The 25,427-nt window shown below is 44.4% G+C and overlaps 2 protein-coding genes across 3 annotated transcripts; one reads left to right on the forward strand and one right to left on the reverse strand.

Moving 5' to 3' along the window:
• Positions 1–4,195: 4,195 nt before the first annotated feature.
• ppiaa (peptidylprolyl isomerase Aa (cyclophilin A)) lies at positions 4,196–6,153 on the reverse strand. Its single transcript, XM_038297455.1, has 4 exons — positions 5,995–6,153; positions 5,019–5,138; positions 4,761–4,933; positions 4,196–4,596 (listed from the first exon to the last, which is right to left on the reverse strand). Exons 1-4 carry the CDS (start codon positions 6,061–6,063, stop codon positions 4,464–4,466), a joined length of 495 nt encoding a protein of 164 aa, XP_038153383.1. The 5' UTR covers positions 6,064–6,153; the 3' UTR covers positions 4,196–4,463.
• A 5,043-nt stretch (positions 6,154–11,196) lies between these two features.
• ercc6l (excision repair cross-complementation group 6-like) lies at positions 11,197–24,559 on the forward strand. 2 transcript variants are annotated; one of them, XM_038297468.1, is made up of 4 exons: positions 11,197–11,379; positions 14,139–14,183; positions 18,612–20,691; positions 22,946–24,559. In XM_038297468.1, the coding sequence occupies exons 1-4, from the start codon at positions 11,324–11,326 to the stop codon at positions 24,443–24,445; spliced, it is 3,681 nt and encodes a 1,226-aa protein (XP_038153396.1). In that variant the 5' UTR covers positions 11,197–11,323; the 3' UTR covers positions 24,446–24,559. The 2 variants fall into 2 exon arrangements, with proteins under 2 accessions (XP_038153396.1, XP_038153406.1); XM_038297478.1 differs by having other exon boundaries at positions 22,949–24,559.
• The last annotated feature ends 868 nt before the right edge of the window (positions 24,560–25,427 follow it).

Here is a 25,427-nt window from a genome sequence, read left to right on the forward strand (position 1 = left end):
TGGCTGTGTCTGTGGTGGTCGGTCGGGTTTTAAGGCTGATTCAGGGTTCTGATTCTGCAGACTGACGAAGGCGTCTTCAGGTTCTTCTAACATCTGGACTGGAAACCTTGGAGCTGGGCTTTTTCTCCATGTGTTTCACTCCTAAAAGACATCTGGATCTGCAGGTTCAGGAAACTAAAAAGAAAATAGACAGAAAATCCCAGATCAAGAATAAGAAATAAAAACATCCAAATAGAAGCTTAAAAAGGTGATGAAACAGTTCCTGAGGTTTAATCTGTTAAAGGAAAAGTCGCTCATATTCAGAATCCAAACTTCTGAAAGTTCTTAAAATCTGAAATGATTCCATCCTGTTCAATAAATGATCAGTGTTTTTAATTCAGAGTAATTTTCATGTGAATGTGCTTTACTGGAGGCATCCATGTTTGTCAAAGAACACTACTGCCACCTACTGGTTAGTGACGTCACGGTGCGGTATCGGCTGTTGATCAAGTCCCAGTGCTGTATCTGGTGTTTGTCACAACGCGCTATTATCCAAGTCATCTTGAAAACATTCTTCTTCCAAATGTTGGCTACATATTACGGGTTTTTTCTCTGGCCAGAAGTTCGATGGCAAATCCTCCCTCTTCAAGTTGGCGATCCAACGACCAACCCGTCCGTGGAGGATCAGGAATCAGAAAGGTGGAATAACTCTTTTTTTCACTTTTACCCGATGTATTCCAGCATCCAGCTGCCATGCACGTGGGCATTGTCAGTTTCACTATAGCTCTGGTGAATTTCAATGGTGAAGTCCTCTGGAAATCTTCAATAATTGTTGTTGATTGCAGATGTGTCTAGTAGTTCCCATTGATTTAGCTTGGAAAGCGGGGAGAATGGCGCTAGGCTTACCGCACCGTGACGTCACTGCTGGAAGATGGCAGGAGGGAGGGGCTACTAGATTTGGGCAAAAATGGCCGCTCCCAGACTCAATGTTTGCGAGGAAATTAATTAATTTTTTTTAATGATTAACGCTAAATTAAAGAAATCACTGCAAACGTATTAGTTTTAGGTATAAATAATGATCCATGGATTATTCCTGCTGACCGACTTTTCCTTTAAGTCAAAAACCTAAAGCCACCTGCGATCTCAGATCTCCTGCTTTTCTGTAAAAGAAATCTAGAAATTCTATATCTATCCAAACCGTGATGACTGATGCAGGTGTCTGAGGTTGTGATTGGTCAGTGGACGAAGGTGCTGATGGTTTAAGGAATATTTCCCTCTGAGTTTTAAAGCAGAACATCTTTATTCTGGTGACGTTTCTCCATAAAAGGCTGCAGTCTCATCATCACTGATCAGGAGAGTAAAAAGGCTTTTAATATTTAAAGAAGGCTGCCCCCTGGTGGATGCGGGAAGCATAACGTTAATTTAACTGATTTTTTTTTTTGAAAACATTAAAGATTAGAACATTAGTGTGTGTGTGTGTGTGTGTGTGTGTGTGTGTGTGTATGGGGGGGGGGGTGTTTTCACTATCATTGTGTTGTGATTATCTATAATCACCACATAAATAAATGTGTTGCAATATTGAGGATGTGTTTTATGTATCTAATATTTGATTTAAATATTAAATATAGAATCAAAGTGTAAAATATACACGTCTGTATCCAAAAGTGAATAGAATTGTTGCACCTTATTGGTATAGAGTATAGAGTATTTACCATTAGGCAATACTAGGCAGCTGCCTGGGGCCCCAAGTTCCTGGGGGCCCCATAAAACTCTGTTTCCATGTATCATTAATACAACTATTATTTATTTGTGCACATTAATTATGTTTTTGATAAAAATCCTTTGGCTAAGATGCCATCAGAACGCTGATAATATTAAGTGTGTCTCAGCCCCCCCCCCTTCAGTGTCCACCATATTGGATCAGTCCATTTGCTGCACATGTTCAGAAAGGTCCAAACAGACAGCAGCAGAAAAGGGACAAGAAGAGAGGGACACAACCTAGAACAGATAATGGATGTCTATTCTATTAACATTTCTCTATCTGTAGAATGGGGCTGTTTGATGTGTTGTCTTTTCCATTCAGAGGGCCCTTGCCTGTCTTTGCCTAGGGCCCCAGACTTCCTAAATCCGCCCCTGACTGGAGTCATGAACATGACTGAATACTTTTAGCGCCTCCATCAGTCTTCAGGACAGACAGGAAAGTCTGTTACTTTATTTATAGATCTTTTTAAAACAACTGCAGCTGCTGCAAAGTGCTGCACAAACCAAGGCAAGTTTAGACTGTAGAACAGGAAAGTTTAAAAGAATAAAACAAAAATAATACGAACCATAAAGACAGAGCGTCTTATGAAAGCTAAAGAAAGAAAAAGGTTATGAGTTTTAAACCTTTTGAGCGATGGGGTTAAAGGTGCAGCTGCTGCCGTTCATCCAGGAGCCTCCATGCTTCCCCCAGGAACGGCCATGGAGCTGAACGCCTTAAAGAGCAGCTTCCCCTCAGATCGCTGCAGGCTAGGAACCAAAGAGGCTAACTCTCCCTGGGCCTTCATGGCTGGAAATAAAACCTTTAGGAAGTTTAAAAGCGTTTAATAAGTTTGCAATCCATCCTAAATGTTCTGATCTGAGAGGAAGTCACTGGTTTCTCCTCAGATGATGAAGTGAGCGGCTCACAGTACGCGTTCAGGAGGACGAAGGTTCACACATTTAAAAAGTGAGAATGAAAAGAAAGGAGGAAATGTTCATCTGAGCATCAGTGATGCCTTCAGCAGAAAAGGATTAAATACGTCATAAAATATCAGACACATTAAACATGAAAAGTTTTTATAAAACAATAAACACTGATTTTAAGTTAAATTCCCATCTGAATCAGAGATCTGTTCACTTGAAGAGTTAAAACCAAAAAAAAACCTTTGGAGTCGAGGTGTGAAGGCGACACATGGTCTCCATGACAACCTGACCCGTCCTCTGGCTTCACCTGTTCACTACAGACTGGACAACTGCAGCTAATGAGAGCCAACCAGGTGTCCCGTCAATCTCATGCCAAATAACGTTGGATGGGATTACAGACGATAACCCAAATTATAGTTTAATCCCACGCTTTATTTCAGCCGTAAACTGAAAAAGGAGCCGCTGCCCGATGCTAGGAGAGACCCATCTAATATGGCTGCCGTTTGCAGCATGTGGTGAGGCGTCTACAGTAACGTCTATGCCAGGGCCCACTGGGGCCCCAAACCCCAGTTTAGGGGCCAATGTTTCGCTCCAGCAGAGTCGCTCAGATGGAAGTTCTAATGATTCTGGATCAAACTGGAAAATAACCCTGGAAACCAGTGGAACACTGAAACCAGGACCAGGAACCTGATAAAGGAAAAGATCAGTCAGCGACGAATAATCAATGGATCATTATAAGAACCAATACGTTTGGGGTGATTTAATTTAGCGTTAATCAGTAAAAAAAAAAAAAAAAAAAAAAAGACACCTCCAGTAAAGCATTCAAATGAAATTACAATTAAAAACACTGAACATATTGTTCTTAAAGTACTTTCTGAAGTTTGAATTCTGAATACGAGCAGACTTGACAGGTTGGATTTGGACGAGCTACAGTTTACAGGATTATATATCATGAAACTTCAAAGTATAGATGGAATCATGTTTATCTTTAATTTGATGCCTTTTCTTCCCTCTGGTTGCCATGGTAACTGAGACTGATGAAGTTCCCCTAAGAAAGCTTTGGACCACAGTGCAGCAGCAGGCCGCATCACCACCCGATCCATCCTGCACATGCAGGTCACTGAAAACCACAGTACTGAAAGTAGTTACACTTAAAGAATGCAAGACAAGTTATAGAAAATACTTGTTTTGCATGATTTCATTGGACATGCTGAGCAGTCACAGTAGTCGAATAGAATATGCATATATTCTAAAGGAACTCTGACCCACCTAAAGTAGTTATTCTATAGATGGAGTGGTGACGCCACTGCAGAACCAGCTTGAAGGTTTCAGCCACTCCCAAAATGCTTCATGATCAAACTGTCCTGTTCAGCCCAGGCTTCATCATTAGAGCGAATGTTCAGTTTAACTCATGTTCCCGACCCGGAGTAAAGGTCACTTCTGACCAGTTTACCTGGACAGCTGTTTTAAACAGTCCTGCAGCTGTTAAAACCCTCATTAAACCCTCCACCCCCCATCAGATCAGATGGTCACAGAAAACCCAGAGACAGGCTTCATTATCAAGGCATCTTTATTTTCTGATTTATTCGATTTAACAAAAAACCGTCAGGGCGTTGTGGAAAAACGTTAATGCAAAAGAAACTTCAAAAAGACAAAGTCACAGATGCAGCAACATTGATCTGAACACAAAAAGGGAAGGGGGGGGATATCGGCCGACTCTCCATCGATGGGAATGTTGATTCATGGAGGGGTGGAGCCTAAAGGGGTAGACTACAGGAGCAGAGGGGCGTTGGTGCGTGTTGGGAGGGTCCCGGTGGCGCTCAGAGCTGTCCGCAGTCGGCGATGTTGATCTTGGCCTTGGGCTTACCAGAGGAGGTGCCGTAGGACTCCATCTTCTTCACCACGTCCATACCCTCCACCACGCGGCCGAACACCACGTGCTTCCCATCCAGCCTGCAGACAAACGGCAGGAATTAGACACCTCCACTCACCGATCCGACCCACGGAGCCCCGTTCTGGGCTCCAGAAAGCAGAACCGGATGCAGCCTGATCCAGGACTGAAAAGGCAATGAAACCGATTCTAAAGAGGAGGCTGGATCAGAACCAGGAGGCCGTACCAGGTGGTCTTTGCTGTGCAGATGAAGAACTGTGACCCGTTTGTGTTGGGGCCAGCGTTGGCCATGGACAGGATGCCGGCGCCCTCGTGCTTCAGGGTGAAGTTCTCATCAGCAAACTTGTTGCCGTAGATGGACTTTCCACCGGTTCCGTTGTGGTTGGTGAAGTCGCCGCCCTGCAGGCCCAACAGTGAACAGCCGATCAAACTCAGCCAGGTGGAGGGGGTGGCTGCTAGGTGGGGGGGAGGAGCAGTGACTCACCTGGCACATGAACTCAGGAATGATGCGGTGGAAGGTGGAGCCCTTGTAGCCGTAGCCCTTCTCGCCGGTGCACAGAGCCCGGAAGTTCTCGCTGGTCTTTGGAACCACATCAGGGCGGAGCTGCAGGAGGAGAAAAACATTTACTGACTGCTACAACCAGACAGACCTGCTGCGTCCAACATGGAGGAACAGGAAACTTCCACGCATCCCGCCTCTCATGCAGTAGTTTTCCACTCTGGGACATTTCTTCATATTCTATAAAGCAGAAGTTCACCGCAAACTATGCGGGCTGCGATGGAACAGCCGCTGCAACACCGCTGCGGCACGCTCAGACCCAAACCAGCAGCCAAGACGCGCACATTACCGCGAGATGTGAGATTACGGTTCATGTGAGGACTGAGGCCGGACCTGGGAACGCCCCACGCGCCGCTGCAACAATGGCGGAAATTTAAATCCAGAAAAACGCAGCTGAGCATTCACACAGTTTTCCGATCCGCAGCACCGGGGAGGTTAACGGGTGGGGTGGGGTGGGGTGGGGGTGGGATATCCGCATCTCCCTCCTCAGACGGCGCCCCTCCCCCCCTCAGCTATGTGGAACTTTCCAGAACTGAACCGGGCCTGAGCCTCTGCTGCGGCGGGCCGGTTCTCCCAGACCCATCAGGACACCGGCAGATAGTCACTCCGGCTGCCCGCGTGCAGCCGCTGCCTCAGTCACATGAAGTAGGCCGCGCGGCCCCTGCAACAAAGAGCGGCGCGCTTTCAGAGGCGCCGCGTAACAGCGGCGGCTGCTGCGACAGCTCCGTGTTTAGAGTGAGCGGCGCCCCCAACGGGGCGCGCGCTTCCTTGGATCAGAGCTGGTTCCGGTTCCACCGCGGACAGCTAGTTTAAAACCTGCCGAGCAGACACGGGCGCTCCTCGCGCCAGGATCACCCACGCACACTAGCACGTGCTAACCGGCAGCATTCCGCGGCTTTACCTCCATAACCACGCGGCCCACAGGACTGCCGTCGGCTGTGATGTCGAAGAAGACTCTGGGGTTGGCCATGATGTCTGCGGGCTGGACGAGAAGCTTTCCTGTCCGGCGAGAGGAAGAGACAGGGTACAGAAAAAGATGGCGGACTTCTGCGCTAAATTTATATTAAACAATAGGCGGGGCTTCATGCTAGCAAACCAATCAGTATTTGAGACGTAATGACTGACGTTTATTTCAGCGAACCAGAGTCCAGAACAGTAGACGGGTTGCTACGGTGGGCGGATCTCCCTTCATCCGCATTTCTCGGCATACACGGTGCGTTTTATTCATGTTAGAGCGTACACCGGCGGGGAAATGCTTTAATGTTTCACACTATACCAGACAAACCCCGCCCACTTGCACCATCTGGTGAAAGGAGTTAAACTCACAGCAGGGCAGCGGTTGCGCGCCAAAGATCACCAGATGTATGTCAACGTTGAGCCCTGCAGTGGGGGCGCGCGCACGTTGCCAGCATTAAATGTGGCCGCGCGAACACGCGTGGAGGGTGCGGTCGGTCAGTCAGTACAAAGTTGGTGCGCGTGAATAGAGATATGTTTTCTTTCTGTAGAAAAATAAATTAAAACAGGGCCTCTTCTTAGACCTCCTCTGTCCTGTTCTAACTAATATAACAGTTTTTTCATTTAAAAGAGATAAACTTTAAGGGATAAACTTTGTATCTCCGCCAGGCAGGGCCCCGCTGAGCTCCACAGTTAATTATTTTTTATTTTGAATTTCAATGACAAACTTTTAAAGTCAATAACCTGAAGAATAGTGATGGTTAAATGCGGCATCGTGTGGCCAAACTGTATCTCACAAAATACTGACCCCTGCTGGACATTTAAAGACACTACAGGCAGGTGATTGGACAGAATAAACTGAATTATTTTGATGACCTAGTACAATGATGTAATTTAAATTATTGTAGGTTATATTGTATTATTTCATATTTATGTTTAAATTGAAAATATCTTTGATGTTTTTAGATGCAATCAATGAATAATGTAAACATATAAGGGGAAAATTTAGGGGGAAATGTAAACGAGGATGCTTGTGGACTAGGATTTTAAATTATGAAACAAGGAGAAAATTAAAATAAAAGTGCAATGGCTGAAAAATTCTTTTTAGGCTGCTCCAAAATAAAGTTATTTTCTTTGTTTATACTTTTTATAAAGTATTTTTAGCTAGTATTTTTAAAGTATATATCTTTTTACATAAACAAATAGGAGACTGTATTAGCTTTCTTCTGGTGTCACTGCCATAAAATAAAGACTTGTACTTTACCCCCACAATTTAGATTTATGTCATTTAATGGATGCAACATGAATAAAGAAAATACCAATATCTTTGTAAAAGTATAAACAAAGAAAATTACTTTATTTTAATCAGATTTGACTTATATATTGTGAATGTTTAAATTTATAACAATTTTTAATAAAGGAAAATGAAATTTTCTGTTTGACAGATACTTTTTTAAAGATATGTAATGTACAAATATATGCAAATAAAACAAATTATATATATATATTTACATGGACTAGTAGAAAATTGTATTAGCCTTTAAATGGTATTATTGCCAGATTTGTAAGTCTATTTTTTTTTTTTTTTTTTTGAAGTTAGATCAAAATTCTCAACCCTACCCCCTAAAAATATTTTTCATTATCTGGACGTTTATAAGTTCAGGGCCTTGGGGGCGGGCAGAAGCACTGTCTGAGAATAAAATTATTGAGATTGTTTAGTTTGTTGGGTTCCAAAGAACTGGAAATGATTCAGTCTGCTTTGAATATCAACAATTGTTGTTATTTGAAGAGGTCTGGTGCTATTATCTAGATGGGAATTATAATTATAAATATAGAATAGAAATCAGAGAGTTGTTCATCTTGCTAAATCATAATGATGTGATCTACATGCCTGGCAGCATTATTGAATCTGAGAGAAGTTCTACAATATCAATATACCACCAGGGGGAGCTACAGTTCCAGCTGCTTGCATTCTACCTGCATGGAAATGTTCTTGATCCAAACATATCAGATTGGTAAGAAGATTTAACCTTCCAGAGATAAAGCAATCGTATTTAGAGGAGTGCTAATGATCTTATTTTTATTTTTGCTAATTGTTATAAGATCAATCTTATTCATAAAGAATCCCATAAAATCATTCATGCTAAGAGCAGGTGGGATGGACGGTTCAACAGAGCTCTGGCTCTGGATGAGTTTGGAAACTGGATTAATAAGATGTCTATGAAACACATTAACTGATAAATAATGATAAAAAAAAAACATATAATGAAAAATAGCTTTGGAAGAAGTTTAGACAAACATCTAAGCACAAACAGCCTTTAGTTAGGCACAACATAAATGTACCGTTTACTGGGCCCTCTGACCACCATCAGTAGACAATGCAGGTGAGGTGTCTTGCCCAAGGACACAACAGCAATGAAAGGTGAAGGTGGGGCTTGAGCCGTCAACCCTTTGATTTCAGGGCAAACTCCTACATCCAACGCCACTGTCGCCCTAGCTCCTCTTGCCACCCCAGCAGGGATGAATGTGACAGAAAACGGATGGATGGATGGATGGATGGATGGATGGATGGATGGATGGATGGATGGATGGATGGATGGATGGATGGATGGATGGATGGAACCTGCTGGTCCTGCATTGAATGCTGTGAAGCCTCTTCCCAGAGGGCAGCAGGGAGAACAGTCCATGGTGGGGGGGTCAGTGATGATGTCACGGGCTCGGGACATGCAGCGCTGCACCACTACAGCACTTTTAATTGTATCTGTATGTTTTATATGTGTTATGTATTGTTTTATGGCTTTGTTCTGAAGCACTTTGGGTACCAGTTGGCTATTGTAAACGGCTATACAAATAAATTTGCTTGGTTGATTGATTGATTGATTGATTGATTGATTGATTGATTGGTTGATTGATTGATTGATTGATTGATTGATTGATTGATTGATTGATTGATTGATTGATTGATTGATTGAGAACGCTCTCTATGATGTGGTCGTGGCCACCCCTACTTTTTTCCCTCTCATTCAGATGGTGGCAGCAGTAATTCCCTCAAGTGGAATATTCAAAACATTTTATTTCTTTGTGGTTAATTATACACATCAATATACTAACATAAAAGGGGATAAATATAGAATTCACGCTTTTTTCAGAACTAGATTTAGTGTTTTATGGGGTAAAGAGAAAGTTATGCGTCTCTGCGAGTCATCTAGGAGTTTTTAATGAAATCAAAGATAAATAACAATTTTAATAAAAACTTTTCAAATAATTAATTTATGTAGATATTAATGCTTGTAAATATAAATTTTAAGCAGAATGTTTATTGATACAAGTAGGCCCCCCCTCAGTGCACATTGGTTATTGCCTGGCCACCCTTATTAAAATGTTCTGTTTACGCCTCTGCTCCTCCAGTTTGAGTTTAAATGGATTTTAATCTGAATCAATCTGTGTAATCTAAGTGAAACGTAATTTTAAAATGAGTTTTGATTTTTTAAGGGGTTGTAACATGACAGAGATTATTGTAATATTATCTCTGACTCGTCTTTCATGTTATTAAAATGAGACCTAAAGCACCTATTTATTCTGACAGCAGCTGTCTGAACTGTGGTCTGATCCAAGATGGCCGCCCTGTAGGCATGCCTGCCTCGCTGCCGGCAGCGTCCAATGAGGCGTCTAGATATAGAACGTCTATACATTAGATAATGTCACCGCAGTGGCAAATAAAAGTCCCAAATTATTAGTTTTTATAGAAGGCATAAGGGATTTAATTTAAACTTTATAATCAGAAGATTGAACAAGTGAATAAAGGGAGGTTTTTAGTTGTCGTCTTTGATGAAAAATTTAGTCGGAAACAACAAATAGAATGAGTTTTAAAAAATGTAAAAAAGTGAATCATTTGTTGAGATGTCTTTGTGGAGAGGAATGGGGAGCTTCAGGAAGTGCACTGTTTGGAGTTTATCAGCCTCTCATGAGATCCTTCTTTATATTATTATTCCAAAAAAGAAGAAAAAAAAACTTTGTTTCCAAGTTTGAAGACGTTTCTCTTCCATCCAGGAAGATTTTTCAATTCAAAATGTCAGAAATAGCGTTTAGTTCCAGGTTTCAGCAACAGCTCAGCAGTCAGAGAAGGCTCTCTTTGTCTCAGTGCCTGACATCCAGGCAGGTTTCTCATCCAGTCTGGCTCTATAAGCTCTGAAACGCAAGAGAAATGTGTTGCAAAAGTTCTGTTTTGCAACAGTTTGCTTCTGAATGCTCACCATAATGACTTATCCCTCATGATTCTGGAGATTGGGATCGTCTTGGGCCCGGATCTCCATCTTTGTTGGAGATCCTGCTGAAGTGGACCCCAGCTTCATGGGCAAGAGAGAAGGCAAAGATAATGTTCTTTGTTTATTTATTTTTTTATTTATCCTGTGGCAGAATTTTTAAGGAAAAGATTTGGTTTTGAGGTGGATCAATGTTCTTTTTGTAATAATAATAGTGAAACCGTTGAACATATGTTTAACCTCTGTCCTACTACACACCGCTTCTGGAAAAAGTTGAAAGATTGGATTTCTTTAAAAATTTATGATGTTCCCCCATTTGCACTAAATGATGTGATTTTTTATATGGACCATCTTCCCCAGCCTGTTTCTGATACTATTAATGTCCTCCTGCTGTTGGGTAAATATCACATCCACTCTGCTAAATGGAGAAATTCTAAAGCTTCCTTTCATTGGTTTATTAATAACTTAAAAACCTATTTTTCTTCTCTTGAAAAGATAAAAAATGACAAATATGCCAAAAAAAATTGAGACTTCATCGCTATTCTAAGTGCATTCACCTTTTGTTTCTATTATTTCTATGGCTCTGTCTATGTTTGATTTAAATGTTTGCTGAGATAAATCCCGTTAGTTGTTTTACTTTTTTGTTTTTGTTTTATTTTATTGTAATTGATCTTTATCTGTTCATGTTCACCTTAGCTGTCCTCTCTGAGAGTATTTTTTCATGTAAATGTTTTTGACTTGATAAAAAAAGAAGTCTGAGATCATTGTTGACCAAACTCCAGTTCGGTAGGTGGCGGTAAATGCACCTTTAGTTGGTTGCCATCCGCCAATAAAAAACAAAAGAAGAAGAAGAAGAACGTCACTGCAGCGTCCCCTCTGATTGGCTGTACTGAATTGGCGGGGGGGAAGTTTTCCGGTTTGAAACATAAAAACAGAAAGTTTCTCGTTCGGGTTTTTCCCCACAGTCCGCGTTTGTGTTTCTTGGAAACATTTTATTTGCAATAAATCCTCAACATGGAAGGAAATCACATCACAGAGGAGATGTCGGAGATTTCAGAGAGGCTGCAAAAGTAAGTGAAGCGGCTCGAAACACTTTTTCTAACAGCTTTAGTTAGCATCAGAGCTAGCTGCCCCTGGCATGATGGAGCTAGCTGCCCCTGGCATAATGGAGCTAGCTGCCCCTGGCATGATGGAGGGAGCTAGCTGCCCTGCTAGCTGCCCCTGGCATGATGGAGGGAGCTAGCTGCGCCTGGCATGATGGAGGGAGCTAGCTGCCCCTGGCATGATGGAGGGAGCTAGCTGCCCTGCTAGCTGCCCCTGGCATGATGGATGGAGCTAGCTGCCCCTGGCATGATGGAGGGAGCTAGCTGCCCCTGGCATGATGGATGGAGCTAGCTGCCCCTGGCATGATGGAGGGAGCTAGCTGCCCCTGGCATGATGGATGGAGCTAGCTGCCCCTGGCATGGTGGAGGGAGCTAGCTGCCCCTGGCATGATGGATGGAGCTAGCTGCCCCTGGCATGATGGAGGGAGCTAGCTGCCCCTGGCATGATGGAGGGAGCTAGCTGCCCTGCTAGCTGCCCCTGGCATGATGGAGGGAGCTAGCTGCCCCTGGCATGATGGAGGGAGCTAGCTGCCCCTGGCATGATGGAGGGAGCTAGCTGCCCCTGGCATGATGGAGGGAGCTAGCTGCCCCTGGCATGATGGATGGAGCTAGCTGCCCCTGGCATGATGGATGGCATGATGGAGGGAGCTAGCTGCCCCTGGCATGATGGAGGGAGCTAGCTGCCCCTGGCATGATGGAGGGAGCTAGCTGCCCCTGGCATGATGGATGGAGCTAGCTGCCCCTGGCATGATGGATGGAGCTAGCTGCCCTGGCATGATGGAGGGAGCTAGCTGCCCCTGGCATGATGGAGGGAGCTAGCTGCCCCTGGCATGATGGATGGAGCTAGCTGCCCCTGGCATGATGGAGGGAGCTAGCTGCCCCTGGCATGATGGATGGAGCTAGCTGCCCCTGGCATGATGGAGGGAGCTAGCTGCCCCTGGCATGATGGAGGGAGCTAGCTGCCCCTGGCATGATGGAGGGAGCTAGCTGCCCCTGGCATGATGGATGGAGCTAGCTGCCCCTGGCATGATGGATGGAGCTAGCTGCCCCTGGCATGATGGATGGAGCTAGCTGCCCCTGGCATGATGGAGGGAGCTAGCTGCCCCTGGCATGATGGAGGGAGCTAGCTGCCCCTGGCATGATGGATGGAGCTAGCTGCCCCTGGCATGATGGAGGGAGCTAGCTGCCCCTGGCATGATGGAGGGAGCTAGCTGCCCCTGGCATGATGGAGGGAGCTAGCTGCCCTGCTAGCTGCCCCTGGCATGATGGAGGGAGCTAGCTGCCCCTGGCATGATGGAGGGAGCTAGCTGCCCTGCTAGCTGCCCCTGGCATGATGGATGGAGCTAGCTGCCCCTGGCATGATGGAGGGAGCTAGCTGCCCCTGGCATGATGGAGGGAGCTAGCTGCCCCTGGCATGATGGATGGAGCTAGCTGCCCCTGGCATGATGGATGGAGCTAGCTGCCCCTGGCATGATGGAGGGAGCTAGCTGCCCCTGGCATGATGGAGGGAGCTAGCTGCCCCTGGCATGATGGAGGGAGCTAGCTGCCCCTGGCATGATGGAGGGAGCTAGCTGCCCCTGGCATGATGGATGGAGCTAGCTGCCCCTGGCATGATGGAGGGAGCTAGCTGCCCCTGGCATGATGGAGGGAGCTAGCTGCCCCTGGCATGATGGATGGAGCTAGCTGCCCCTGGCATGATGGAGGGAGCTAGCTGCCCCTGGCATGATGGATGGAGCTAGCTGCCCCTGGCATGATGGAGGGAGCTAGCTGCCCCTGGCATGATGGATGGAGCTAGCTGCCCCTGGCATGATGGAGGGAGCTAGCTGCCCCTGGCATGATGGATGGAGCTAGCTGCCCCTGGCATGATGGAGGGAGCTAGCTGCCCCTGGCATGATGGATGGAGCTAGCTGCCCCTGGCATGATGGAGGGAGCTAGCTGCCCCTGGCATGATGGAGGGAGCTAGCTGCCCCTGGCATGATGGAGGGAGCTAGCTGCCCCTGGCATGATGGAGGGAGCTAGCTGCCCCTGGCATGATGGATGGAGCTAGCTGCCCCTGGCATGATGGAGGGAGCTAGCTGCTAACTTACTGGCACCACATCAGACTGACCCCAACATTGTGAATGACATTAGTTACATATTTATAATAAAATGTACCAGAAATGCTTAATAATTGGCTCCTTTGGAAGAAGATAAGTGTTTGCAGGCTGTTGATTATCTCCATCTAAACAGGCCTTTAGTCAAACTCTAAAAAACAACCTTTTAAATATACATTTATAAGATAGCTCATTAATTTTTAGAAAGTGTGATTTTAGCTCAAACCAAACTTTATTAATTTAATTTCTACCTGCATAAAACAGGTGTTACACGTTGCTAACAGAGTAAACCAGGAAGTAGAACCTGTGACTCCAGTTAGCTGCTGGTTTGAGTCATCTCCTCCAGTTATTACCTGGAAACAGGCCAGTTTCTGCACGTCCTTATATAGAAGTGCACTTTGATTTTAACCTTTAAAGCTGAACTTATGTAGATAAAACGTTAAATACTGTAAATAAATAAATGGTAAATAAAGTAAATAATAAATATTCTATTAGAGTCGGTTTCAGGTAGTTTAATAACATAGAATAATGATATTATTTAAAAAAACAAAGTTGTTTGATTCGTCGCCACGTGATAAAGGTGTGGATGTGATCTCTGTGATGCAGCTCTTCTGACCTGCTCTGTTTTTGCAGATCCATGTCCCTGGACGCAGAAGATGACCTGGAAAACTACAGGAGGTAAAGATCCTTTGTGTCCCACGTTAGAGTTCTACACTTTTCTTCTTAAAAAAAACAAAATGCAGACTAACTGTTTTGAATGTTTTCCAGAAATGTTTTGTTCCTGCAGCTATTATCATATTCAGACACTTTCTGAAGGACTGGTCTGGACATGTTCCCACCATTAGTTTCCTCTTTCCGCTCATTTCCTTCAGCCAGCAGTAACTGCTGCAGCTGTCTGTGTTCAGAGCGTTTGGAGTCAGTGTTTTTCTTTCCTCTCTCCTGCTGCTCCTAAGTCCTGCTTATCGGTGAATCATCGTTGGATCTGTTGCTATGAGACATCATATTATTGGGGTCCTTATTAACTGCGTAGCTATATGGTTGAAGGAGACACACAGCAGCACTCGGGTAATTCAACCGGCAGCTACTTCAATATATGTTTAATTAAAAGTTAGGGGATGGGTTGGTTAAAAAAATTAGAGATCCAGCCGAAAAATCCGTTTGTTAGGCCTGCAGAGCTTTTTCAGCTAAAATGGCAACAGATTATGTTCATAGAATTATAATGTAATGCAAGAAGCTTTAGAAAACAGAGTTTAAATGTTGTTTTTCTTTATTACTTAAAAATAAAGCTGTGCTTCTCAGAGGACCATGACTCCCAGTTACAGGGTAAAATGAACACATATCTTCTCTATACTCCAGTAAACCATTTATCGATTGCTAAATTAGTTAACAATTATATCTGTTGTGATTCTATATTCTTTTCTATTCCCAGCCTGCTGGGAATTTATGTTTCTGATGCTTTAAGATGTTTATTACCCTCCCCTGTAGGGGGGGGGGGGTAAAATATCTTATTTAATCAGATATTATTTCAGCTGTTATATACTGTTTATGACACACAGTCCTACTAACTGTGTGTTAGAACAATAAATGAAAGAGTGATTCGAGCACTAATCATGGTCAAACAGTTATTTCTGCACATTAATGGAATAAATTCACCACAACTTCTGTTCAAAATATAAGATTTTATTAACAAAAACCATTCAGCTCCAAGTCAAACGTATTTCAGTTTAACACTCTCAACTAAGACTAGTAAAACTCAACTAAACTAAACTAACTACTATATACAAAGAGGAAGGGGAAAACGGTTGAAAAACATATTACAGTTTTAGATGGATTCTGTGTTTGAAACCAAAGTTTATCTGGAATAATTTGGGATATGATCAAATTAGCTTTTCACTAATTTAAAAGAAATTGGAATGTTTTCAGACCAATTCACAATGCAAATCCATGAGGTGAATAAAACATTATTTGGCCAAATAATGTTTTATTAAATGATTTGCTTAATCAAGAACCAAAAACCTTTAGTTAAATGATTATTTACCCTCTTTGAAATAGCTAGCAGTGAATAGACATCAGGATTCCACTAAATGACTCTTGGTCAGACTTGGTAATGGAAATGTAACGAGCATCTGAGGAACACATGAACACTAATGTTATATCAGTGTTTAAACTATTAGTGAATAAAGCTTCAGCAACAGCTCAACACATGTTCCTGTAGCATAGCGTAGCATGCAGTCCATCCTGTTAGCTTTGTCTTTATACATCAGTAAACACATGAAATGATCAAAATCATCCAAAGACATTTTGTTTGTTCTGTCCCTAATCATGCCAGACCTGCAAATCTTTTGTCCATTTGAAGGTTTTCATCCAGCAGCAGTCAGGTCAGGCTCTCTTTGGTCACGGTTATAAGTGACAGCGCCCTCTGCTGTCCGATCAAGGGTACTACCCACAACTCACAAATCACTTTTATTGGTGAGATATTTGCGTCAAAAGTGAAAAACGAAGGCGTAACTTGTAAAGTTTAAATTGTGACTCACAGCAGCAGATTGGTGCAGTTGTATTCATTGATTAGTATTTGTGTTAAAGAAATCTTTTTTTGTTTTTTTTAAAAGATTTTAATACACGTGTTTGAATTAGTTTGGCAGCGTTTGTTTTAGATCAACTGTAGCAAAACTGAATGGAAGACATTTTTGATGTGCAACTCACTGAACAGTTTGTGTACTTGCACTCAAGAATTTGAAAAGGTGTAAGTTTTTTTGTAATTGTGACAGATTAAAAAAATGTACAGATACAAAACACCAAAGTTACAATGAACACATAATTTTGCAACAATAGTTCTGAACCATTTGAAGCAAAACTGAGAACGTAAGAGGTTTCTGATGTGAATTTATGTACTCATACTTAAAATTTGAACAGGTTTAAAAAAAAATTATACTTGTGAATTTTTTTTTTAACTTCTACAAATACAAAACTTCTGCAACTCTCTGCAACTTCAAATTCACACTTACTATGCTCAAATAGTTTTAAAACAGAATAACAATACAACCACATTTAAAACTCTCTGGCCACAGGTTTTGACGAACAGCGGACGTGAATATTAAAATCGCCAACAATTAAAATCTTGTCATAGCGTGGCAACATGAAAGCAACAAAGTTAGAAAAGTCATCAATAAAGTCTTTGTTGTATTTCGGCGGTCTAAACAACAACACATGGTACTGAGGCAGTCCATCGCAGCTCTAAACAGCCTAGTTCAACAGCAATCAGATATCACTGTGATTCACACAGTTCCTCAGAACAACCGCTCTACCTCCACCCCGACCAGTGGTTCTTGGTGTATTTATAAAAGTACAGTCCAGAGGTAGCAGCTCTGAAAAAGCAGAGGACTCACAGCCGTTGACCCAAGTTTCACATAAAAACAATACATACCAACAGCGCAACGTGAAGAAGTCCCACCCCACCTGAGATCTGGAAAGGAGGGCTCAGAGATCTTTCAGCTGTCGGATAGTGGACACTAACCAAATGCCCACTGGAGCCAGAAGACGTTGGGAAATAAAGTGGCTAAAAGAATCCCTGTAATCCAGTCTGTAATTCGGCCTGCTCGCTGTCATCACCATTCGCTCGTTTTGGGCAGGGGCGCACTTACCTTAAGAAGGCAGTCAGGTATAAACTGGAAGTAGCCAGTTTATGAGTTTATGATGTGTGTAGAACTGATTGGAGTTCTGTTATTAATCAAAGATGGCTGCTGTTCAGTCTGTCCATGAAAAGGAGGGACGTTTAGTACAATACTTTGAGCTGATTGAGTGGCGTGCCAGCTAGTACCCACCTTCCATAATACGCTTTCAGCCAATCATAGCAGTGCATTGTTTCAGACGTGCGCCACAAATGACGGGTAGAAAGGATATAAATTGATCTAAACTGATTTATTGATCTCACAATGGGGAAACTAACTCTCTGCATTTAACCCATCCCCTTCGGGGGCAGTGTGTGGCACCCGGGGTGCAGAGTGGGGTTAAGGGTCTTGCTTGGGGGGATTGAACTGGGTACTTGCAACCTTCTCAGAACACAAGCGCACTGCTCTGACCACTAGGCCAACACTCTCCTCCCAGGTGGGACGTGTTCTCTGACATGTAGACCATTGTTGGATGATTACGGTGAAGTCCTCATGTAATCATGCAATGAGTTTTGTAGGATTTGCAAAGCACACCCTCTATGGAAAAACTTTGCTAGGACGATTGAAGGACGTAGGTTACAACTTGTGAGAGGATAAATCTTAAACCAAGTCAATGCGGTATCGACAGGCGAGTCCTCCAGCGTAGCCATGTTTGCAATACCCAAGCAAGGCCATTCTGACTGCCGTTATCCCTACATGTTCCTTCCCAACAAACACTGCTGGCATGTCATTGGTCCGACTCGCTGGTTGTTACGAGGCGGACGTATTGGCGGGAGTCTATCGCGATGGATTGTTCTTAGACTGAAAACTCAGATCTTGCAACAATCTAGCTTGCAGTGCAAGTTTAAGTCGCGTAGATCAGTAAGGAAAGAAATTCTGATCAGTTTGCATCGGAAATGAAACACAATCACCCATTTTTCTAAAATATTTAGCAACTCCAGGCAATTATACATCAACATTGAGTCAATAGTCCTTGTGACAAATGTTAAAATTAATATAATACAAAGAAAATCAGGAGTCAAGTGACAAAGGCACACCGACAGAAGATCATGAACTGCAGATGATCAAGGATACATTTGTCAGAAATACTTCCGAGCAAACAATGTTAGCACCTCAGAGTCAGATAGAAAAAGCTCTTGTATCGGTCATGCGGCATTCTTGTAGTGATACGCGTGCCGACACAGACCTCTATGAGCTGAACTCATGTGCCGATGCGTCTGTGTTGCTGGACCTATCCCTAGTTTAAGTTCATTTTGTTTGTCTGCTGGGGCTGGGCGACCATGCAGCAGATAGAGGTTCATAAAGTACCTCACCCTCAGTCCCTGCACTAAACACCTGTTAAAGTGGTTGTAGATCAGGAATCTGGATAGCTGGATCTACTGCTGGTTTATTCTGGACTAAAGCAGATCCAACTGATGTTCTGCTCTGTATCTTTCAGGTTAATTTCAAAAGCGAAAGCTTCCGCCAAGCAGGGAGACATTGAACAAGCATTGAAGCTGTTCAAACAGGCGTTCAACATTCACCAAACCCCCAAACTGGAGAACAGGATAAAGAAAATTGAAGAAATTCTAGCTGAGAACAACTTGGAGGATGAAGATGAGTTCATCAATGTGAACAACAGCGGCTTAATGCTGTTTAAAGAACTACACGACAACCTGTATGACTATCAGAGAGACGGCGTTTCCTTCCTCTACAGCCTCTACAGGGACCGTCTCAAAGGAGGAGTTCTGGCTGATGACATGGGGCTCGGAAAAACCATCCAGATCATTTCGTTCCTCTCCGGCATGTATGACAACGAGCTGATAAAACACACACTGCTAGTAATGCCAACATCACTCATCACAAACTGGGTCAGGGAGTTTGGCAAATGGACTCCAGGTATGAGGGTGAAGGCCTTTTATGGCAGCAGTAAAGCAGAGCGGACCAGGAACCTGGAGAAGGTCCAGAGCAGAGGAGGGGTCATCATCACCAGCTACACCATGTTGATGAGCAACTGGCAACAGCTAGCCTCGTATCGAGGGAAGGAGTTCTGTTGGGACTACATGATCCTGGATGAGGCACACAAGATTAAAAACCCTTCCACCAAAACGGCCAAAAGTGCTTACGCCATTCCGTCCAAGAACAGGATCCTCCTGACGGGAACGCCGGTGCAGAACAACCTCCGGGAAATGTGGACGCTCTTTGACTTTGCCTGTCAGGGATCTTTACTGGGAACAGCCAAGACTTTCAAAACAGAGTATGAAAACCCCATCACCCGTGCCAGGGAGAAGGATGCTACTCCTGGAGAAAAAGCTCTCGGTTCCAGGATTTCTGAGAACCTCATGACCCTAATCAAACCTTACTTCCTTCGTAGAACTAAATCAGAAGTGCAGAAGAAGAAGGCTGGTGAAAAAGAGGCCAACCCTGAATCAAACAACCAGGAAGACAATAAAAATCCGCCAACTTCTGGAGCAGTGATGCCCGAGCTGACTCGGAAAAACGACCTGGTTGTCTGGACCTACCTTAGTGCAGTTCAGGAGGACATCTACAGGCAGTTTATTGGTCTAGACCACATCAAGGAGCTGCTAATGACCACCAGATCTCCGCTAGCTGAGCTAACCATTCTAAAAAAGTTGTGTGACCATCCAAGACTGCTTTCTGCCAACGCCATTGCAAAGTTGGGTCTGGAAGAAAACCCAGAGGCTGAAAACGGCGAGGGTGATGCTCACAACATTGCAAACGTTTCAGATGAAACTTTAATATCAGAGTCTGGGAAACTAGTGTTTCTGTTGGCTCTTCTGGAGCAGCTCAGAGAAGAAGGCCACCGAACGCTGGTCTTTGCGCACTATCGGGTGGTCCTGGACATCCTCGAACGGATCCTTGGCAACAGGGGTTTCAAAGTCCTGAGACTGGATGGAACCATCACGCAGATCACAGAACGAGAAAAACTGATCTCTCGCTTTCAAAAAGACAAACGTTACTCCGTGTTTCTCCTCACCACTCAGGTGGGAGGAGTGGGCATCACCCTGACGGCAGCTAACAGAGTCGTCATCTACGACCCCAGCTGGAACCCAGCCACGGACGCTCAGGCTGTGGACAGAGCGTACCGCATCGGTCAGAAAGAAAACGTAGTGATCTACAGACTGATAACCTGTGGAACGGTGGAGGAGAAGATCTACAGGCGACAGGTTTTCAAAGACTCCCTGATCAGGCAGAACACCGGGGACAAAAAGAACCCCTTCAGGTACTTCAGTCGCCAAGAACTGAAGGAGCTCTTTACCCTGGAGGACCCGAGATCTTCAACCACCCAGCTTCAGCTGCAGGCGCTTCACTCCAGACACAGACGGACCGACCCGGCATTGGACGAGCACATCGCTCATCTACATGCTATGCACATGTTTGGAATCTCTGACCACGACCTCATGTTCTCACAAGATGTCAACCATGACGAGGATCCTGAGGACCAGGAGGAATATCAATACATCCAAGGCCGAGTCCAGAAGGCCCAGGAATTGGTGAAGGCAGAGTCTGAGCTGCAGGTGGGTCATTGAGCAAACCTGGTTGTGTGTGTGATGGAGAGCTAGCGCTCAGTCATGATGAGGTTCTTCTAGTCATTCCTGTAATGCTACGTTCACAACAAAAGCAGCATTTATTGAAGTCCGTTTGTAAATGAACAAACAATCCGAGTAGCAGTCTGGTACAAAAGGTGAGATGGACAGGTAATTATGGAGAGTGTGGATATGACAGAACTTATCCAGTGGACAGAAGCTACTGTGTACCAAAGAAAGCGGTAAAAACCGTATGACTTCCCGTCACCCAAACCCTTTTTGCTCTCTCACCTTTATAGCTCTCCCTTCCACATCGCCACCAGTGGCAGAGCAGAATATAGGTCAGTGTGGCAACCTAAACGAAACACCACCACCCAAACCAAATAAACCAGAAACAAACCAAGCCTAAACACCAACAACTGTAAATGCTTCCTACTTGGTTTATAATCTGAGCAGAGAAAAACAAGATTGTGATCTGATTTCCCAAGAGAAGGTCTTACTTCAGAGATGTAGGAGTTCTTTAACCTGACTCCGCCAGATGGATTTGCTCCGCATATCCATCTGGAAACCTTCCGTTGAAGTAATTTTGGGAAGGGATGAAAATACTGGTTAGCTGATTGGCCTATGTTGGTGATAGACGGGCCAAATTAACCAATCAGATCAACGAAGCATATGACGTACTAACAGAGCGACGACGAAGAGGAGCCAATTGATAGATAAACTAGGGATGCAGGATATTGGGATTTTGGCCGATATCCGATATGCCGATATTTTAAAACTCATGTAGCCGATAACCGATATCGATACCGATGTTAAAGCTGGACAAAAATAAGTAGTCATTGAAAATAGCAGTTTTGTTATCCATTTCTGACACTTTGAAAAATAATATACTCAAATATATTTTCATATCCTGATATCAAATTGATTTTTAAAAACGCGGTATCGATCTATTTTACTTTCAAAATCTCGTGAAATTTCATCGTTCTGTTACAAACTCTCGTGATATTTTGCAAATTCTTGTGAGATTTTGTTAGTAAAATAGATTGATACCGCGTCAATATATCAACATATAAAAATATGGCAACATTTGGTGAATTTTCGGGGGATTGCGTAGCATAACGATGACATATAGCAATATTTCATTAGTAAAAGAGATTGATATGGTGTTTTTAAATGGCAATATATCAGCATATGAAGATATTGGGATATTTTAATGTATCAATATTTTTTCCCTCGTCTTTAGAAGTTTTTAAGTCTGTAAAAGAGTTTTTGAGGAAGAAGAAGAAGTAGTATTTTTTATTTTTTTTTAGACTTTAGAAACTCAGAAGCTGATCAAATATCGGGTTAAATATCGGTGGGGTGGCCGATGTCCGATATGCAGTTTTAAGGCCGATACCAATAGGGGGCCGATTATATCGTGCATCCCTAGATCAAACTCTTGCTGAAACCAGTCGGGAGAAGAGCAAAACCATCTTTTCCTCTGAGAAAAGCCTCCAGAGCAGTGTTTTGCTCTTCTTTCAGTGAAGAAATACTCTGTAATTCCGATAAAACTTGCTCGATAGCCACGCTAACGCTAGTTTCATCGGCTGAAGCCGCCATGTTCTTTAGACTGAACTGTCGCGCTTTTCGTTGCGTCACACCTCAACTCGCCTCAAAGCCAACGCTGATTGGACGTTCGTTTGGTGAACGGCTCCAAGCCTGAAAGACGCTTGAAAGAAAAAGATAGCTAACGGGACGAGCACGTAGGACGGCCTTACGTAAACACATCACCAGAATGATTGACAGTTAGGAGGACCAATGATTGAGATGATGCACCACGAAATAAAGGATCCTCCTCTATAGCTTTAAAAATGAGAGGCAAGCTAGCAGAGCTACTCCAACATGCGGCGCAGATCTAGAATAGATCAGTAATGGAAGAAGGTGTTCGTCAATGTGTTTCTATCAGGTGAGTTGTTCTTACGTTAACATGTCAGTCAGTTATGGCGACGTTTCTACCAGCCATGTTTCCGTCTTAATATGAACATTCAGGAGGACGGCGACTGCGGAAACAGATGATCACAACCGGTGCTTCGCATTATGTGTATCAAGTTGAGTTTTTTTTAAAGTTTGCTATTTCCATCAAGCTTTTCTGAAGTGTTACTTTAAAATGCTGAGGGAGGGGGGGCTGATCCATGGAGGTGGGGCTGTTGGCGGCTGAACTTTGACCTTGTGGTTCGGGTCCAGCTGATGCATGTTTGTGTTTCAGCAGATGCAGCTGGTGGAGCGCATGGCCTCCAGCACAGAACCAGCCTGGCTGAGACAACCTCTGGACCACGAGAGGAAACCCAGGAACTTCAAACCAAGTCCGCCGCCCCCTGACCAGAACTCCAACGTAGTGGATCTGGACCAGTCTAGTTCTGGAGAAGAGCTGCATCAGAATCAAAGCATTGAGATCATCGATCTCTCTGCAGACGCCTCTGAAGAACCGATGGACGGATCTGGACCTGAGGCCAGCCTGGTTCAGATTACAGCAGATGGATGCCCTGATGGACCCGGCAGAACCTCCTACTCTGACAGCGCCCTAAAGTCCACCCCCCCTCTGCAGAACAGAAGAGTTTCAGATCTCCAGCAGTCCAACTCCAGCCTCAGAGCTGGAAGCTCCAGGATGAGCGCCCAGCTGGAATCCTTCAACGGGAACTTTAACCTGGAGCTGGAGGACAAAGACGATGGCGTCCAGGAGGCGGACGGCGAGGAAGAGGAGCGGAAGCTGCTGTCTCAGCTCCAGATGGACGGCAGCTTCAATCTGGACCAGTCTGGTTCTGGAGGAGAAGAGCTGCATCAGAATCAAAGCCTTGAGATCATCGATCTCTCTGCAGACGCCTCAGAAGAACCGATGGACAGATCTGGACCCGGCAGAACCTCCCACCCTGACAGCGCTCTAAAGTCCCCCCCCCCTCTGCAGAACAGAAGAGTTTCAGATCTCCAGCAGTCTGACTACAGCCTCAGAGCTGGAAGCTCCAGGATGAGCGCCCAGCTGGAATCCTTCAACGGGAACTTTAACCTGGAGCTGGAGGACACGGATGATGGCGTCCAGGAGGCGGACGGCGAGGAAGAGGAGCGGAAGCTGCTGTCTCAGCTCCAGATGGACGGCAGCTTCAACGTGGACAAGTCTCTGTCAGAGAGGAGATGGACCGCCGACGGCTGCGCAGAGTCACACGTGGACGAGTCCGTGGCCAGGTCCGTCAAAGAGTCTCCAAACTGGTCCACGGTACGACCTGTGGACAAGTCCATTAACAAGTCTGTGGTACGATCCGTCAACGAGTCCGCAGACGAGTCCATCGTTGTTACCAGGAGGAAGAAAGCAGCCGTTATCTACGACAGTGATGAAGAAGAGGAGGAGTTGAGGAGTTCCTTCCAGGTCCTCGGGTCGTCCACGCCCAAACGCTCCCCCAGCGGGGGAGGGAACGTGTCTGTGGTGTCCCGACGGTCCCTCCTGCAGTCCATCATCGAAGACATGGAGGATCAGGACGTCCAGGAGGAAGATGATGATGATGAGAATTTGTTGGAGATGGATTCTGATCCAGAAGAGACGACCGGAGAGACTCTGGATACGGAGGAGGAGACAGAGGAGGAGGAGACAGAGGAGGAGGAGGGTGAAGAATCCGAAGCGGGCTCTGCTGACGGAGAGGACAATGGGACGGGTTCTGCTGGGGACGAGCTTCAGCTGGAGGAAACCACAGAGGAAGAGGAGGAGATGACTGGCTGACTGAATCGGGTCAAACCGGGTCAGCAGAACTTTCTCCAACCTGTCAAATAGTTCAGTTGATCCAGAATTTGTTGGCATACGGATGTTCTGTTAATAAAAACCCAAATAATACTTCAGCTTGTGTTGCCTGCTGATTTAAAGTCGCTTAGAAGAGAACCATGGAGTTCTGTTCTAAACCTGGTTCTGGTTTTAGGAGCCGGTACCGTGGTCCAAACTGCTGGTTTTACCTTTCAGGAGGAGACTATGGTTCTTTCAATGGTTTATGGGAATGTAATTATGATTTACTTCCATGTTCTGCCATCAGTGCTGAGCAGCAAACTCTTAGCAGCTATCAGATGCTGCGGGATGATGGAGCTGAAGTCCAGGAACAGCAGCTGCACCTGGGTGGTGTCCTCCGCCAGGTGTGTCCGGCTCAGGTGGAGAGCAGCAGAGCATCTTGGATGAGGGGCAAAAGATCTTCTAGAAAACTTCACATCCAGCCGCCTAAACTGCCCATGACCTGATGACTGAGGATCTTCAGATATTTATCTGTTGATAAAAGAAAAAATGTTTAGCAGCAAAGTCATTTGACGGCGATGATTGTAGGTTAACCTCTAATGCTACGCTCACACCAAAAGCAGCAGAGGCAGCTGGAGCAGCTAGTGTGTCCAGGTGCAGCAAAATGTCCCGCAGTGCGTCGTGAGCGTTTGAGCATCTGATGCGCACAACGAGCATTTTCAGGGTTCCCGCCGGTCCTTAAAAAGCCTTAAAAGGCATTGAATTCTTCAAAATAAAACTAAGGCCTTAATTGGTATTAAAATGTCTTAAATCAGTCTTTGGTAGGTCTTAATTTTTAAAACATAAATAGGATTATTTTTATTACGATTTATTTTTGTAATCTAAATAAAATGTTAAAATTTACAATTATTATTATTTTTTTTTTATAATAAAAAAAAAACAGCTCGCCATTATTGGTTCCGTCCCGATAGCGGAACCAATAAAA

The sequence above is a fragment of the Cyprinodon tularosa genome, unplaced genomic scaffold (genome assembly GCF_016077235.1).
Source record: "Cyprinodon tularosa strain WSP-4 unplaced genomic scaffold, ASM1607723v1 ctg1102, whole genome shotgun sequence".
Classification (NCBI taxonomy): Eukaryota; Metazoa; Chordata; class Actinopteri; order Cyprinodontiformes; family Cyprinodontidae; genus Cyprinodon; species Cyprinodon tularosa.